At 36.9% G+C, this 17,920-nt stretch overlaps 1 protein-coding gene across 6 annotated transcripts in view; it reads left to right on the plus strand.

Moving 5' to 3' along the window:
* PUS10 (pseudouridine synthase 10) overlaps positions 1 to 17,920 on the plus strand; it is a 109,559-nt gene that overhangs the window by 63,020 nt on the left and 28,619 nt on the right. For all 6 annotated transcript variants that reach the window (XM_037807342.1, XM_037807346.1, XM_037807343.1 and 3 more), the window contains exon 5: positions 15,940 to 15,974. In XM_037807342.1, the coding sequence (XP_037663270.1) occupies positions 15,940 to 15,974 (35 nt within the window). The remainder of the gene's footprint in view (positions 1 to 15,939; positions 15,975 to 17,920) is intronic.

Consider the following 17,920-nt stretch of genomic DNA (forward strand, 5'->3'; position numbering starts at 1 on the left):
ATTTTTTTTAAATGGATTATCACACTAATATTTTCTAATCTACATGCAAATTTTATCTTGTTTTAATTTGCACATATTTGAGTTTGGAGTGAGGCATCACATGTTTTTATATGTTAATAACCATTTGGGTTTCTTTTTATCTGGTTATTTGGCTCTTTTTAAATTGATTAGTAAGAGCTCTTTGGGTATGATGGTTATTAATCGTTTGTCTATTTTATTTCTTCCAGCTTGTCATTTGTCTTTCGCCTTTGCTTGTAGTCATTTGACAAACTTAAATTTCTAATTTTTATGGAACTTTCCATCTAGTTGACAACTTTTCCACATTTTCTCAAGTCTTTGTTTAGGTCTTTCGATTATTTTATAGTTTTTATAGCACATTAATTTATTACTCCATGGTTTAGTGTTTTTTTGCACAGGTGCTCTCAGAAGCATTTTTTTTAATAATTCACTTTTATTGAGATATATTCACATACCATACAGTCATACAAAGCGTACAATCAATTTCCATGGTTTACTTTTTAATTTTAGTTGCAGTTTGATTGGGAACTACATACACACACACACACATATACATATACATATACATCTATATATATACATATATATATATATATAATGTTTTCTAATTGGTTATTAGGAAAATATTGTGTATATATTTCTGTGTGTGTGTTTGTTTTGTGTATATGTTGCGTATATTGTGTATATGTTTTAAAGTTTATCTTGTATCTAAGTTACTGGTCTCTATTATTAATGCTAATAGTTTTTCAGTTGATTGTCCAGGTATGCAGCTACCTTATTTGTAAATAATGATATCTTTGTCTTTTCATTTAATTATTTTACACTTATACACACACACACACACACACACACACACACACACATACATACATATATATTTCTAAAACCATGGAATTGACTAGGACTTCCAAAGTATGTTGCATGATTGTGATGAAATTGGTAATCCTGGCCTTGACCTTCAATAATGGGAATATTTCCAGAGTTTTAATATTAAGTATATTGTTTGCTGTTTTCTGATACCCTTTATCTGTTTAAGGAAGTTTGTTTCTATTTCAAGTTTAGTATGGTTTTTTAAAATCATAACTGAATATTTGCAATAATTATGGTTTTTCTCTTTTTAACTATTATTATAGTCAAGTAAATGGATAGATTTCCTAGTGTTGAATTTTTGTTGTTTTCCTGTGATAAACCTTTTTCAGTCTTGTTTTATTTAATAAAAATTTGACATAATATTTTATTTAGGAGTTTTACTACTATATGCTTAAATATGACTGGGCTATTTTTTTTTCCATTTTTGTGCTATCATTGCTTGGTTTGAGAACAGTGATTTTGTGCTTTGAAAACTTTAATAACCAAAAAATAATCTGCTTCTTGATGGTTTAGTAGAACTATTTTAGGGAGTACTAAAATATAAAAAACTATTTTAGAGAGTATTAAGGATAAATCTTTTATGACTTTTTCAATTTCTTCTACTGAAGATTATCGTTCTATTTGTTTTTTTCTCACCTCTTCTTGAGTCAAACTATAACTATTTTAATTTTCCTTCAAAATTGTCCATTTCATTTAGATTAATAGTTCTCAATGAATGGTCCGGAAATTCCTAGGAGTCCTCTAGGGACCCATCAGTCACAAGTACTTTCATCATAATACATAATAATTTGCCTTTTTCACTCTCATTCTCTCAAGAATATACAGTGGAGTTTTCCAGACGCTACATGATGTATAATATATCACAGCAGATTGAATACAGAAGCAGATACAAGAATACAACTGTCTTTTGTTAAGACAAACATTAAAGATATTTGCAAAAGTGTACTGCAATGCCACTCTTCTTGCTAAATTATTTTGTAGTGGAAAATGTAATTACTTTTCAAAAGATATGTTATTTATGGCAACACATAATGGATTTACTATTTTAAAAGAATTAATAAATATTTTTGAAATGCATAGTTTAGATTGCTAATATGATAAATATCAATAGATATAATCAACATGAACAAAAACTATTTGAGCTCCTCAATAATTTTAAAGAATGTAAAGAATCTCAAAACCAAACTGAGAACAACTGGTCTAGATTTTAAAAAATTAATTTTTATGAAGTTGCATGTATTTGTTTTCTATATGTCTTTAAATCTTCTTTGAATAAAATATTTTACTGTGCTTGTTCATATATATGCAGCCATATGTAAACTTATGTATGTGCAATCCATCTTTGATTGTACATATTTATTGTGTGTCCACATGTGCTTGTGAGCAGAATTCTAACTTAGATGAAGGTACTGGTCCACTATGTGTTTTGGGTCCTCTTTGTGTCTGAGGCCAAGTTTACAGAAGTAATTTGGATACATGAGCTGGCAGACTTCTGATGATAGGCTTAGATGGAAAGCAGAGTTCCCTAGCTCCAGGCAGGAAGAAAAGGGGGCTCCTTCAGAGAAGTTATTTTCACAGGCCAGCCCCTGCCTCTGATGGCTGTACTGGATCTTTGGAACCCATATTGTGCCTAAAGCAGGTATTCAAAGGTGTCCCTAGACTGGGGCTTCAATATATAGAGCCCTGGCCACTATGTGTCCTGTGCCCAGGACTTTTTGGACCCTGAAGTCTATTGCAAGGCAGTGTCTGTCCTCAGTGTACTCCCCTCCACTCCTTGTCCACAAGGCTGGACAGTTTAATCTTCTTGTACCTGAAGATTGTCCAGAACTCTCTGGATCTGCCCATGGACACTGTATTGTAGGACACAGATGCCTGGGCCCTGTACTTCCTTCTTGCCACCTGTGTACTGGGAGCTCCTCCTCACAGAGGAGTCCAGCACGATGTGAAGAGTAGAGTTGTCCTGAGATAGTCTAAGACCAGAGCATAGGACAGGGTTACAGACTGGTAAAGCCTCAGCTTGCTCTTTCAGGAAATGGGCCAAGGACTGTTGAGCAAGGTTAGTTTGAAGGCAGCAAGGGCTAAAAATAGAAAAGACCCTAAGCCCTCTCCTTCTGCACCTGTTAAAATCATGTTCTTTATTTTGAGGCAGGGAGTGCACGGAGGCATACTGATTACACTAGTTTCCTAACAACTGTCTCTGCTTCCGTGCTTATTACTACTTTAAAAAGTAAGACAGTTCATGTCTCTCCTCTGCTCACCCTCCTGTGCCTTGTCATCTCCTGCAGAGTAAAAGCCAAAATCCTTCAATTGCCTATAAGGGCCTGTACTGGCTGTACCCTACCCACAAACCTTACTTCTTTGATTTCTTCACTTGCTACTCTCCTCCCTGACAGCTTCAGCCACATTGGCCTCCTGGCTGTTTATTCATTAGACACACCAGGCACTCTTCTGCCTCAGGGCCTTTGCATTGTTCTTCCCTCTGCCGAAAATGCTTCTCCCTCAGATATATGCATGCCTTCCTCCTTCACCTCCTTCCTGTCTTTTTTTCAAATTTTGCCTTCCCAGTGAGGCTTTCCCTGACTACCGTGTTTAATATTGCAAACCCATTCTTCTTCCATATCCTTTCCCTGCTTTACTTTTCTCCATTGCATTTATCATCTTCTAAAATAGTATATGATTTACTTATTTATTTTGCTTCTTTCTATGTCTTGCCACTACACTATAAATTCTACAAGGGCAAGAATGTGTGTCTGTTTTTTTTACTGGTATATGCCTAGCCCCTGGAACAATTCCTTTTCATTGAGAATGCTCACTCTGGACCACATAGGGCGTGCCTTGCCCAGTAGCAGTGGCATTTGATACCCATCCTGTGGTCAGGGTAAAAGGAAGGAATGGGAGATGCCTTCACATCTGCTCCCCATGGACTTACATACTTCTTTTCTTTGTTGAAGAACCATAAAACCTTTAAGGCTGAATTACTATGTAACAGAGAGAGAGAGAGAAAGGAAATTTTGTTCCAATATGAGTGACAGTGTATTCGGTATGTTATTTAAAAGGAAGAAAGAAAAATAAAAAATAACCACCTCTGCATATGTAGTATAGTTCCTTTTGCATTTTCAGTGGTATTTGTTTATGCTAAGGTACAGCCAATGAGCTTCAAACTTTTGCCTCTATACCCCCAGAAAAGAATTTTAAGAAACTCTACTTCCCCACAAATTTTTAAGTTGACATCTAAGATGTTTTACTTTGTTTAAATAGTGACAAAGAATATTACTTTTTAAAAGGTATTCATTGGAAAGTACTCACAGGTGAAATGTATTATGTCTGAGATTTTCTTTTAGCTACTTCAGCCCCACTCCCTGCCCCCCCCCCACACACACACACATACACAAAGCAAGACAGTGGAGATAGATAAAACAAGATTAGCAAGATGTTGATAACTTAAAGCTGGCTTGAAGAGTACATGGGGTTCATGTATTATTCATTCTACTTTTATGTTTGTTGTTTTGGTCTCTTCCTTGGACATTAGAGATTTTCTCCAAATGAATAGTGATCTTTATTCATTCATATTTAAGCATGGGGCATTTAAAAGGCAAATCAGAGTCATATGTGTATGGAGTGGGAAGGTGGTGCTTGTTGGCTGGATTTAACTGAGGAAGAGCACGTAGTAAGCCGACTTTTTCATGTGGAAGGATCATGCCATTATCTGAAAATTCTTTCTCAAAAACCGTCCAGTTTATCTGAAGAATCCTCTAATCATCCTTCTGGAGAAGTATAGGCTTGGCCGCTTCGATACGAAAAGGAGGGTAGGGAAGCGGCTGCAAGTCTTCGGTGAAGGCTGGAAGCTATCACTGAACTTCTGTTTTATTCCAGGCCTTCACTCCAGCTGTTCTCTTACCTGGAGCTCTGGAGTGTAGGCCCCTCTAGTTCAGTTTCCCAGAATATAAATCTCCTCTTGCTTGGTGTCTGGGAGGGGACCTGTTCTAGTTTGCTAATGCTGCAGAATGCAAAACACCAGAGATGGATTGGCTTTTATAAAAAGGGGGTTTATCTGGCTACACAGTTACATTCTTAAGGCCATAAAGTGTCCAAGGTAGCACATCAGTAATCGAGTACCTTCACTGAAGGATGGCCAATGGTGTCTGGAAAACCTCTGTTAGCTGGGAAGGCACGTGGCTGGCGTCTGCTCCAAAGTTCTGGTTTCAAAATGGCTTTCTCCCAGGACGTTCCTCTCTAGCAAGCTTGCTCCTCTTCAGAACATCACTCACAGCTGCACTCCGTTCAGTCTCTTTGAGTCAGCACGTTTATATGGCTCCACTGATGAAGGCCCACCCTGAATGGGTGGGGTCACGCCTCCATGGAAATATCCCATCAGTTATCATCTACAGTTGGGTGGGGCGCATCCCCATGCAAACAACCTAATCCAGACGTTCCAACTTAATCCCCACTATTATGTCTGCCCCACAAGATTGCATCAAAGAATATGACTTTTTCTGGGGGACATAATACATTCAAACTGGCACAGGACCTAAGGTTCTCTCTGTTCCTTATACAAGCCTTCAACCATTCCCCCTCTTTTTAGCACCTTGTTTCACTCTCCATTTTCTTATGCCTCCAAGACCTCAGCTTTGCTGGTTTGGAAGGGCAGATACCTCCCTTTAGAGACCCTTAGGGTTCAACTTCCTGGGCTCTGCTATTTACCACTCCTCCATCCCCTTTCTATCTTCGTATATTGAGATTTGGAGTAATGAGTTATGTTCTTGTTTCATCATAGATGGAGTTCCTCATTCTTCATATTTTGAAATGATTTTCCAGAGAGGTGGGCAGAAAGAATTTTATTCTGCCATCTTGAAACCAGAAGTCTGATAATTTTATAATGAATTCCTTTAGTATATTTAAAAAGTGATATCTAAAAATTAAATTTATATTTAAAATTCAGTAAACAAATTCATATCCCTAAGGGCACATGGAATGATCCAACCTTCTAATTTTCTTGTGATAATGTGGAATAATTTTTACATTATTTTGTAATGTAGTGTTACTTTGTAATGTACAGCTCTTGAGTTATTTGATTGAAGATACCTTTTTCAACACTAGCAGATTCTCAGCAATTAACAGTTTGTTTTCTCAGGATTCCATAACTTAAACATTTATTTTTATAAGCTGTTTTTCTTGGTAGTACTTTTGAAATTAAATTATGTTGATGACTGTTGAAATTGAGCTAGTTGTTACATTGAAGTCTCTTGAATCTGCAAGATAGCTTTACATTGACCAACTAAAATGTGAAAATGCTAGTTCTCTAAAATCGAATTCTAGGAGGAAATACATTTGCACCCCCTTGGCCACACCTGGTTGCCAACAGATGTTTATTGAGAAGTCTTTGCTTCACTGATGTTAACTCTTAGAGTTGCTAGGTTATCCTTTAAGACACTAAAGAACTAGACGGACCCAATTCTGTCTTTATGTCTATCCCAAAGCCTTCCATTCATTACTGCTGTTCTGTATTTTCTCATCTCTCCCCATTCTCCCCCATGTGGAATTTCCCCTTGTGATTATTTCCAAACAAATCTTTCAGAACTAGGCAAACATCAGCACCTACATGTTGGAGAATGGAATGGAAATTCTCTTTCTTAAAAGTCGCAACGTAGAAATAGTTCTCCTGAACTCCTATAGGGCTGTACAACTTAATTTGGCCTTGCAGATTCTTTCTATCTTTGCTGATCTGCCCTTGTTTGTCCTCTTTTGCCTTGTCTAAAAATACTCAGTCTTTTTAATGTTATCTGAAGGTTTTTATTTCCAAGAGTAGTGGGAAAACCTGGAGTGAGAAAATGTCTTCTTATATATCTTATTTCATTTTTTCCCTCAACCCTGTAGGGAAAGATAATAAATGGAATTTTTGCAGGTTTTTAAACATGGCTTACTTAAGTTTTATTTATCAGGGAAGATACCCTGATCAGTTTACAGTCATTTCATCACAGGTCTGGTGCCAAGAGCTCTGGGGAAAAGTAGAAACAAGTGGGACTAAGGCTAGGAGGTGGTAGAGGTGAGGAGACAATGCTGAAGGCATCTTTATCTCATCTGAGTGGTAAGGCCAAGCAGTGGTTATAGGAGAGTCTTCTTTCCTCTCTTACCTTCCTCTTTCTGCCACCACACCTGCCACCGCAGGCATTGCCTAAGACCAGCCCTTACACAGGGTGAAGAGCAGGCACTGGTGAGGCCCATGTTCAAGGTTTTAGCAGGCTAAAGGGGTGGGGGAGGAGGAAGAGAAGAAGGAAATCCTCGGCAGCTGGCTGGGTGGGAAGAGTGAAGAGTTTTCTTTTGTTACTAACCTTCTTGAGCCCAGTTCCCAACTGGCTATTTGTATGCAAGAAAATACATAAATGGGTGTGTGTATGTGTGTGTGTGTTGGGGAAAGAGGCAGAGGGAGTAGGCGTAAAGTCTCCAGCCCACCACACATCTATTGTCATTTCCTTATTGATCCAAGTCTATATTTGTATTACCTTTGTTATTATAAATGAGCCCAAAGGTGTGTGGTATTCAAAAGACTTTAGAGTTTGAAAGGCATTAGTGATGATTTAGAAACACCAATATCACTGCCAATTACCAAGTCCTGTTGGTTCCTATCCTCATTATCTCTCAAAGCTGTCCACTTCTCTCCATCCCCACTAGCACTGCCATAATATATTAGTTCTTGTTTGGATTATTGCTTTGGTTTACCAAATGTCTTCATTTCCCTTAGATCCCATCTTCCTCCTCTAATTCTCACTGCAACCAGAATAGGCTTTCCTAAAGACAGATATGATCATGCCAATCCCTTGCTTAAAATCCCTCCATGGTAGAATAAATAAAACCAAAAGTTGGTTCTTTGAGAAGATCAGCAAGATTGACAAGCCCTTAGCTAGAGTGACAAAATAAAAAAGAGAGAAGACCCAAATAAACAAAATAATAAATGAGAGAAGGGACATTACTGCAGATCCTGAAGAAATTAAAAGGATCATAAGAGGATACCATGAACAACTGTATGCCAACAAACTAGATAATGTAAAGGAAATGGACAATTTCCTGGAAACACATGGACAACCTAGACTGACAAGAGAAGAAATAGAAGATCTCAATCACAAGCAAAGAGATCCAATGAGTCATCAAAAAGCTTCCCACAACTTCCTCTTATGAAGCTTGTTACTGCAAAGGAAAGGCTAAACCTGCTTATAATTGTGCCTAAGGGTCTCCCCCTGAATACCTCTTCATTGCTCAGATGTGGCCCTCTCTCTCTAGCTAAGCCAACTCGGGGGGTGAGCTCACTGCCCTCCCCCCTACGTGGGATCTGACACCCAGGGGTGTAAAACTCCTTGGCAGTGCAGGATATGACTCCTGGGGATGAATCTGGACCTGACATCGTGGGATTGAGAACATCTTCTTGACCAAAAGGAGGATGCGAAATGAAACAAAATAAAGTTTCAGTGGTTGAGAGCTTCCAAATGGAGCCAAGAGGTCACTCTGGTGGGCATTCTTGTGTACTATATAGATAACCCTTTGTAGGTTTTAATGCCTTGAAATAGCTAGAAGTAAATACCTGAAACTATCAAACTGCAACCCAGTAGCCGTGACTCTTGAAGACGATTGTATAGCAATGTAGCTTACAAGGGGTGACAGTGTGATTGTGAAAACCTTGTGGATCCCACTCCCTTTATCCAGTGTATGGATGGATGAGTAGAAAAAAGGGGGAAAAAACCTAAATGAAAAATAAGAGTGGGGGTGGATGATTTGGGTGTTCTTTTTTACTTTTGTTTTTTTATTCTTATTTCACTTTTTCTGGTACAAGGAAAATGTTCAAAAAGTAGATTGGGGTGATGAATGCACAACTATATGATGGTACTGTGAACAATTGATTGTATACTTTGGATGATTTTATGGTATATGAATATATCTCAATAAAATTGAATTAAAAAGAAAAAATTCTTCCCACAAATAAAAGCCCAGGGCCAGGTGGCTTCAAAGATGAATTCTACCGAACTTTCCAAAAAGAGCTGGCACCAGTCTTACTTAAACTCTTTCAAAATATTGAAGAAAATGGAGCACTACCTAACTCATTTTGTGAAGCTAGCATCACTCTAATACGAAAACCAAGTAAAGATGCTACAAGAAAGGAAAACAACAGGCCAATCTCCCTCATGAGTTTAGACTCAAAAATTCTCAACAAAATACTCGCAAATCAAATCCAAAGACAGGTTTAAAAAAATCATACACCATGACCAAGTGGGGTTCATTCCAGGCATGCAAGGATGGTTCAACATAAAAAAATCAATCAATGTAAAACAACACATTAACAAATCAAATGATCTTCTCAATAGATGCTGAAAAAGCATTTGACAAAATCCAGCATCCTTTTTTGATAAAAACACTTCAAAAGGTAGGAATTGAAGGAAACTTCCTCAATATGATAAAGGGCATATATGAAAAACCCACAGCCAGCATAGTACCCAATGGCAAGAGGCTAAAAGCCTTCCCTTTAAGATCAGGAATGAGACAAGGTTGCTTGCTGTCACCATTATTATTCAACATTGTGCTAGAAGTGCTAGCCAGAGCAATCCAGCAAGACAAAGAAATAAAAGGCATCCAAATTGGAAAGGAAGAAGTAAAACTGTCATTATTTGCAGATGATATGATCTTATATTTGGAAAACCCTGAGAAATCAACGACATAAGTCACATAAGTCAGTAATGTTCCTATATGCTAGAAATGACCTAACTGAAGAGATACTAAAGAAAAAGTTTCCATTCGTAATAGCAACTAAAAATCAAGTAATTAAGAATAAACTTAACCAAGGATGTAAAAGACCTTTAAATAGAAAAGTACATAACTTTACTAAAAGAAATAGAAAGGAACCTAAAAAGATAGAAAAATATTCCATGTTCATGGATAGGAAGGCTAAACATCGTTACGATGTCAATCCTACACAAACTGATCTACAGATTCAATGCAATTCCAATCAAAATTCTAACAGCCTACTTTGTAGACTTGGAAAAGCTACTTTTCAAATTTATTAGGAAGGGAAAGTGGCCTCGAATTGCTAAAAACATTCTAAAAAAGAAAAATGAAGTGGGAGGACTTACACTTCCTGACTTTGAAGTTTACTTTAAAGCCACAGGAGTCAAACTAGTATGGTATTGGCACAAAGATAGACATATTGATCAATGGAATCAAATTGAGAATTTGGAAATAAACCTCCAGATCTAGTGTCGACTGATCTTTGATAAGGCCCCCAAACCCACTGAACTGGGACATAGTAGGCTCTTCAACAAATGGGGTTGGGAGAACTAGATATCGATATCCAAAAGAATGAAAGAGGATCCCTACCTCACACCCTACACAAAAATTAACTCAAAGTGGATCAAAGACATCAATGTAAGAGATACTACCATGAAACTCCTAGAAGATAATGTAGGGAAACATCTTCAATACCTAGTATTAGGAGGTTGCTTCTTAGACCTTATACCCAAAGCACAAGCAACAAAAGAAAAAAATACATAAATGAGAACTCCTTAAAATTAAAAGCTTCTGTACCTCAAAGGAATTTGTCAAAAAGGTGAAGAGGCAGCCAATTCAATGGGAAAAATATTTGGAAACTATATATCTGATAAAAGACTGATATCTTGCATATATAAAGAAATCCTACAACTCAACGACAGTAGCACAAACACCTGAATTATAAAAATGAGCAAAAGACAAAAGACATTTCTCTGAATAGGAAATACAAATGGCTAAAAAACACATGAAAAAAATGTTCATCTTCACTAGCTGTTAGAGAGATGCAATTAAGGCCACAATGAGATGTCATCTCACACCAATTAGGAAACAGACAAACAGGAAACTACAAATACTGGAGAGGATGTGGAGAAATTGGAACTCCTATTCATTGTTGGTGGGACTATATAATGGTACAGCCACTCTGGAAGACAGTCTGGCGGTTCCTTAGAAAACTAGAAATCGAGTTAACCTTTGATCCAGCAATTTCACTTCTTGGTATATACACAGAAGATCTGAAAGCAGTGACACGAACAGATGCTTGCACACCGATGTTCATAGCGGCATTGTTCGCAATTGCCAAGAGATGGAAACAATCCAAATGTCCTTCAACAGATGAGTGGATAAACAAAATGTGGTGTGTACACAAGATGAAATGCTATGCAGCAATAAGAAGGAACAAGGTTGTGAAACATATGACAACATGCATGAACCTTGAAGACATAATGCTGAGTGAAATAAGCCAAGCACAAAAAGAAAGTGTGCCAGTTTGAGTGTATTGTGTCCCCCAAATGCCATTATCTTTGTAGTCTTGTGTGGGGCAGAAGTTTTGGTGTTGGTTAGATTTGCTTGGAGTGTGCCCCACCCAGCTGTGGGAGATGATTTTGATGAGATGTTCCCATGGAGGCGTGGCCCCACCCATTCGGGGTGGGCCTTGATCGGCGGAGCTATATAAATGAGCTGACTCAAAGAGGAAAGAGAGTGCAGCTGGGAGTGATGTTCTGAAGAGGAGCAAGCTTGCTAGAGAGGAGCGTCCTGGGAGAAAGCCGTTTTGAGGCCAGAGCTTTGGAGCAGACGCCGGCTGCCTTCCCAGCTAGCAGAGGTTTTCCGGACGCCATTGGCCATCCTCAGGTGAAGGTGCCCGGTTGCTGATGTGTTACCTTGGACGCTTTGTGGCCTTAAGACTGTAACTGTGTAGTGAAATAAACCCCCATTTTCTAAAAGCCTATCCATCTCTGGTGTTTTGCATTCTGCAGCATTAGCAAACTAGGACAGAAAGATACTTTGTGTTACCACTAATGTGAACTCTGTGAAAAATGTAAAATAAATGGTTTACATTGTAGAATGTAGGGGATCTATCAATAGACAGCAACTAGTGAAGGGGGAACAATAATCTAATAAGAACAGATAAGTTATGGAGTGTAATCTTAATGTTATGGGAATGATCTGGAACGACTATGGTTGGTTAATTTTTGCATGGTATGGTAGGAACATGTTGGAAGCAATGTAGTTATTCTAGGTTATTTGTTTTTCTTATACCTTTGTTTTGTTTGAAATGTTGTTTTTGTTCGTTTTTTCATTTTTCGATAAATAAGGTTAAGAAAAAATCCCTCCATGGCACCATATTGTCTTAAGTTTAAAATCTAAACCCCTTTGTATGAGTACAGAAGTTTGTTCTGTGATCTAACTCCTTCCTCCTCTTTTACGCTCTCTAATCGCATTATCGCCAACTCTTTAGGGACAACTGACTTGGAGCTCCTAGAACCTGCCCAATGCCCTCTGGCTTTGCCCCATAGGATTTCCTCTCTTTGGAAGTTACTTTCCCTATTTCTTTGCCCAGTTAATTCTAAGTAACTTATCTTTCAAATCCCAGATAAGGTGCCACTTCTGTAGGACTGAGCTGAGGATCCCTCACATGTGCTCCCTGAGAATATTCCTGTCACAGCGACTACCACTCTTAACTCCTGTTATCTGTTTACTTCTCTTTATTCTCTCCTAGATCATAGATCCTTTATGGGCTGTGACTGGGTCTTTCATCTCTGAATTCTCAGCAAAGACCTCACCTCATAGGAGGTGCCCCCAAATAATGAAATGTTGAACCCCTTCATCTTAAATTGGAAAAAACAAGGGCCAGAGAGATAAACCACCTTGCAAGGAATCACACAGTTACTTAGCGGTAGAACCTGTCTCTTAGTCTACTGTTTTTCCCCCTCTATCAGGAATTATAGACTCAGATGTCTACATGGGCCAGGTCAGTGACAAAAATGAAAAAAGCAGGCTGGGTACATTCTCTCATTTTTCTGGAACATGTGGCTTTCTCAAACTAAATTTTCCCTTGTGTGATAGAGAAATGTTTTGGTACAAGAAATATTTTATTTTCCTCTTAAAGTACCAAATAAGAAAAACAGTAGTGTGAAAATGATGATTATATTGTGACCTAATGAATTATAGAAGATTCAAAGATCAAATGTTCCTTCTCTGTGCTGCCATGGTACTTTGTATAGACCTAAATGTAGCCCTTTTCATGTTGTAGTTTCAGTCTTTGGATTCATACCCTAGCTTGGCACTCAAAACCTGTTGACCTTTCCAGCTTCAACTCTGATTGTTGACCCTCCACCCCCATACATACATCCATACTGTAAGCTCCAATTCTGTTGAATTGTAGTTCCCAAGATGCCATTTTTAATGTCCATCCATGGTCCATCCATCCTCACCCCCACTCCTGTCCTTCCTTCCTGTCACCTATTCTTGAATCAGCCTCAGTCCTTAACCTCACTGTCACCCATCCCATTGTTTGGTGCTGAATGAACACCCAACTTAGAACTCTAACCACAAAAGCCATTTGCAGTGATCTTCTGTGACGTGTATGCATGTGTTTGTGTATGCATATGTGTGTGTGTGTTACCAGAGTGTGTTACCAGAGTACATAGCACTTTGGTAAGCATGTTATTTAACTGCCCCATTTAAGACTTGAATAGACTTCTCAAATATTAAACTTATAGCAGAGCCCAGGATTAAAATTATATAGTTCCTGAATTTTCAAGAGGTGACATACTGTCCCTGGTATCAAATTTGATTAAACTTGATAACTCTAATGCCGTTTGATTTTGTTGGGGAAGAAGCATTAAATTGCATATTCTGGAAAATGGATTTTTCCACTGACTAAGGACCAGAACATTTGTTAAAATTATCTTGGTTACCTGAAAGGGAGAGACGTACTTGTTTTTCCTTGGCAGAAGCAGGTCCAGAGCATTATTAGCACGTGGTTAAGAATTGAGTAATTGAGCAACATTGACTTCTTTGGATGCAGCCTCCCGGCCCCTGCCGTGTGATTAGTTCTGTTCATCCTGCTGGCATGCTTAAGAAAGGAGCCTGCAGGGGATCAGGAAGGAAAAACCCTTTAGCAAGTCTCAGGTACTGAAGACATTTGATTTAATTTTACATGTTATACATGGATATCTGGTTTCCCTTGGCAACCTCCAGTTCTGACCTACTTTATAATCAGAGAATGGCAGGAGACTTCACCTGGACGTAACTGTAGAGAACTGAGTTTGTCTCAAAGGAGGAAACACAAAGTTCACTAGAAAAGGATGGAAAAGTCTGAGGCCCTTTGAAGAAGAGACAACTACAGCCTTAGATACCCATGAGGATTTTATTGATAAGGGAGATTCTAAAACTACCTATTGAAAAGCAAGGGAATGGGATCAAGTATTATATTCCTTTTAAAGGATAAATCTGAATTTTATTATTTGAAAATTACAGTTAAAGTTTCAATTCAATAACAATAATAGTTATTGTTTATTAAGTACATGCCTGGAATGTACTAGGTCTTTACATACATAATTTAATTAAATCCTCACACTATCCCTTCAAGGGAGTGTTAATATCCCCTTATAGATGAGGAAACAAAATTTACTAATCTCTTAAAATATGGAGGCTGAAGGAAGGGTGACGTGACATTGACTACAAATTCTATGATCTCAAAGTTCTATAAACTCTTAATAGTGTCTATTACAAAACAGCCTATTATCTAAGGTTTAAATTATAATCATCTTAATCTAACTCTCTCATTTTATAATTAGGAAATTGAGTTCCAGGAATTAAGTAAAGCCTAAAGCCAGGTCTTCTGACTTCTAGTAATTTGTATTTTGTACCATGCCTGTGTATTTTGAAAGAGGGCTTGAGTAAATGGAAGGAAAGAAAGAAGGGGTCTTGTAAGAACTCTGAATGGTATTAGGTTGAGCTAGCAGAGGAAACAGTCACAAGGTACTGGTGAGATATTCAGGCACTGGGAACAGTTCTTACCTAACTAGTGACTAATTATTCTGCTTTGCTCAAGTCTGAACTAATTAATGCACCTAATGTTTGTAAATGTTCTAAAATACTTAAGTAGTTCTTCAGAAGTCTCTAATGTTCTGGTGGTCATTTGAAGGGACAGGGTTAAAAGGTTAACCGTTAAAATGACAGTCTTCTACATATGAACCACAGCATAGGCATGTATTAAGCCAGGTCTTGAGGTAAATGTGAATGATAATGACTGGCCATTTGGTGACTATGTAGAAGCAGAGACTACACGTGGTATTTCATTGACTTATACATGTATGCCCCTTTCATGTTCACAAAATGCAGGATACTGAAACAAGATATATCATTCCCTTTCTTTAAGATGAAAACTGTTGGGGGATCTAATGGAAAACAGAAATCATAGTGTCACACACTTACTGTGCTAGGCATTTTATATGAATTTCATTTAATCCTCAAATCAGCCCCAATTATGAATGTTGTCTTCATTTTAGCAGAGATTTTTTTCTTTCAGTTTTTTATTAATCCTTTTCAGAACTTTTTCCCTAGCATTTTATTATGAGAATTTTCAAACATGTAGAAAAATTGAAAGAATTGTACAGTGAACACCCATATACCCACCTAATTCCATAATTGTTAGCATTTCCTGTATTTGCTTTATTACATATCTAGCTGTTCATTTATCTACCCATCAGTCCCTCTTAGTTTTTGTTGGATTTCAAAGAGAGCTGCAGACAGTAGTACATTTTACTCCTAAACACAGATATCATTAACTAGATAGAGTTTAAAATTTGTTAGCCCTAATTTAAAGGAAAGAAAAAATACAAACCTGAGGCCTTCATGTCTCTTATTTTGGGGACTATATACTTAGTCATTGGGGCCTTCCCCTGTAAAATAGTAAGATCTTTTAAGAAAAGAATGTTTAAGCTACCCATGTTGAAAACACTCTTACCTCATTAATGAGAAATAGAAATTTATGAGGGAATACCCCTGTTGAATTCCTAGGCCACAGCAAGCCAGCATTGTGAAATGGTATCTTACCTCATTTCTGATTTTAAATGAGAATGAGGTCACTGCCATATTTCTGAACACTAACTCCTCTCCTAAAAAGGGGAGTTTGATTAGCAAATTAGTTAAACACTTCAATAATGATATTGGAACTCAGTTTCACTGAACATTTCCCCCCTTTTCTTTTCTTTCTGGGTGTGACTAAATTGCCTACAGCACGCTGCATGGTTGCTGGTAAAACAGGAAATGGGGTAAGTAATTTAGGTAGGCAATTTTTACTATCAATTTACAAACTACCTGATTCTTAAAGTACTCTTACCACTGCCATCACTCTTTTTAGAATGTGTTCACTAGCTACTAAAGAAATTGCTGTGCAAAGAGAACATTTTTATTGTATAATAATAAATACTTATTTTAATCAGTTCATTTTCATTGTAGTCTAATAGAGCAGATTCATTATTTTTTTGTAGATTTAGTGTGAATGTAAATACATATGTTATATGCATTAGGCACTTATGATGTCATTTGGGTAAAGTTATTTTAAAAGAATAAATTTTACATTGATCTTAGAAACTCAGAAAAAAATAAAAGATACAAAGTAAGTTCCTAGTTAAGGTACAACAGCAGTGAACAACATTGAGTTTATATTTTTTAGCAGGCTGTATAAATAGATAAGACATAGAAAACATAGGTCTGTGATCTTTTATCTGAAATCCTTGTAGGCTAGATTATAATTTCTCAGATTATAGAAATGTAATATGATATAAATACCATTTAAAAACATACCCCTCCCATCCAGATTAATATATCTGCAATGAAACATGAATATTCACATTAAAGTTGATAAAGTCTCCAAATAGCCTCACATATTCACATCAGGATTCAATTGCCAACTGAATGAAGAAAAAAACACTTTAATTTTTCAAAGTATTTTGGATTTTGAAACTAAAAATTCTGTATCAGTATCTAAAGGGCCATGTGTCTGCCAGAGGTTCCTATGTAGTCTGGAGAGAAGAGTGCAGAGAAATATATGGATTTCTGTATTAGAATTTCATATTTAGTTAACTGACTTGTAGAAAAAAATAGTTTATGTGTTTTGTTGTTGTTGTTTTTATTGTTTTGTATGTCACATCTGCATTTTTAAAATGATAATTCTAAATTTTTATCAAAGGTTTGGGATTTAATTATGTTATGTTAAGTTGGTCTCAAGTGTTTATAATTCTGGTGTAACAACAAAAGTTGATCCTGTGTTTAAGAAATTTGTTAGGGTAGTCAGAACATGCTCTTTTTTAAGTGTTTCTAATTTGTATCCACTTTGTTCATGAGTCCCTGTTTTGATTTTTTATCAAAGGATTTTTAACTAAATTTAGTTCTTCTAGGAGATCCTGGTTAATATAGGTCTACTGGAACAGAAGAAATGTAAGACACTAACCTTTTCCCTCAGGGTTCCTCATTCAAAACATGAGGAATTGCCATTAAAGAATCAACTAGGGAATTTAGAAAAAATAATTGAATTGGATATTTCACCTCATATTTGATGAGGAATGGTTGTCATTTGTGTTATATCTATAGAAAGTGATTGCAGCTAACATCCCCATTAGAAGTTACCTGACAGAGGTGAGAGAAAAATGCAGCTACTAAGTACTAAATGGGGAACTTGAATTTACCATAATGAGCACAGATCCCTCAAAGGACAATCAGGCACATGCTAAACACCTCTGTGAAAACATTTACCGTAAATTATATTTAAAAAGTTATCAGCCACATTCAAGCATCTTAAGTATTATATTTTTGTCTTACATATAAGGATAAGGTGTCCAAGATGTCTGTTACCCTCTCCTTCAGCTTCTTAATCCGGAGGGAAAAATACCTCTACTTGATGTTTTTTAAGTGGACTGATGTGCGCTAAATATATTTCAAAAACTGTGAAGAATTTAAAATACCAGTTTTCTTAAATACATAATGAGTAATGTTTTACTCCTCTTTAGGATAGGCTTTTGCTTCATTGCCTTTGGATTCTTTAGAATCAGAACAATTTAAAAATGGTTTTCAATTCTTGTGTTTTTATGGTCAACTGTTTACCCTTTACAAAGTGTTTTCATGCACTTATCTATTTACTTTTCAACTGTGGTGTTATTTATTTGCAGCTGTTGAATAATTAAACTGTTGATATAATCTCAAGATAGTCTTTTAAAAC

This window comes from Choloepus didactylus, chromosome 17, assembly GCF_015220235.1.
Source record: "Choloepus didactylus isolate mChoDid1 chromosome 17, mChoDid1.pri, whole genome shotgun sequence".
NCBI lineage: Eukaryota > Metazoa > Chordata > Mammalia > Pilosa > Megalonychidae > Choloepus > Choloepus didactylus.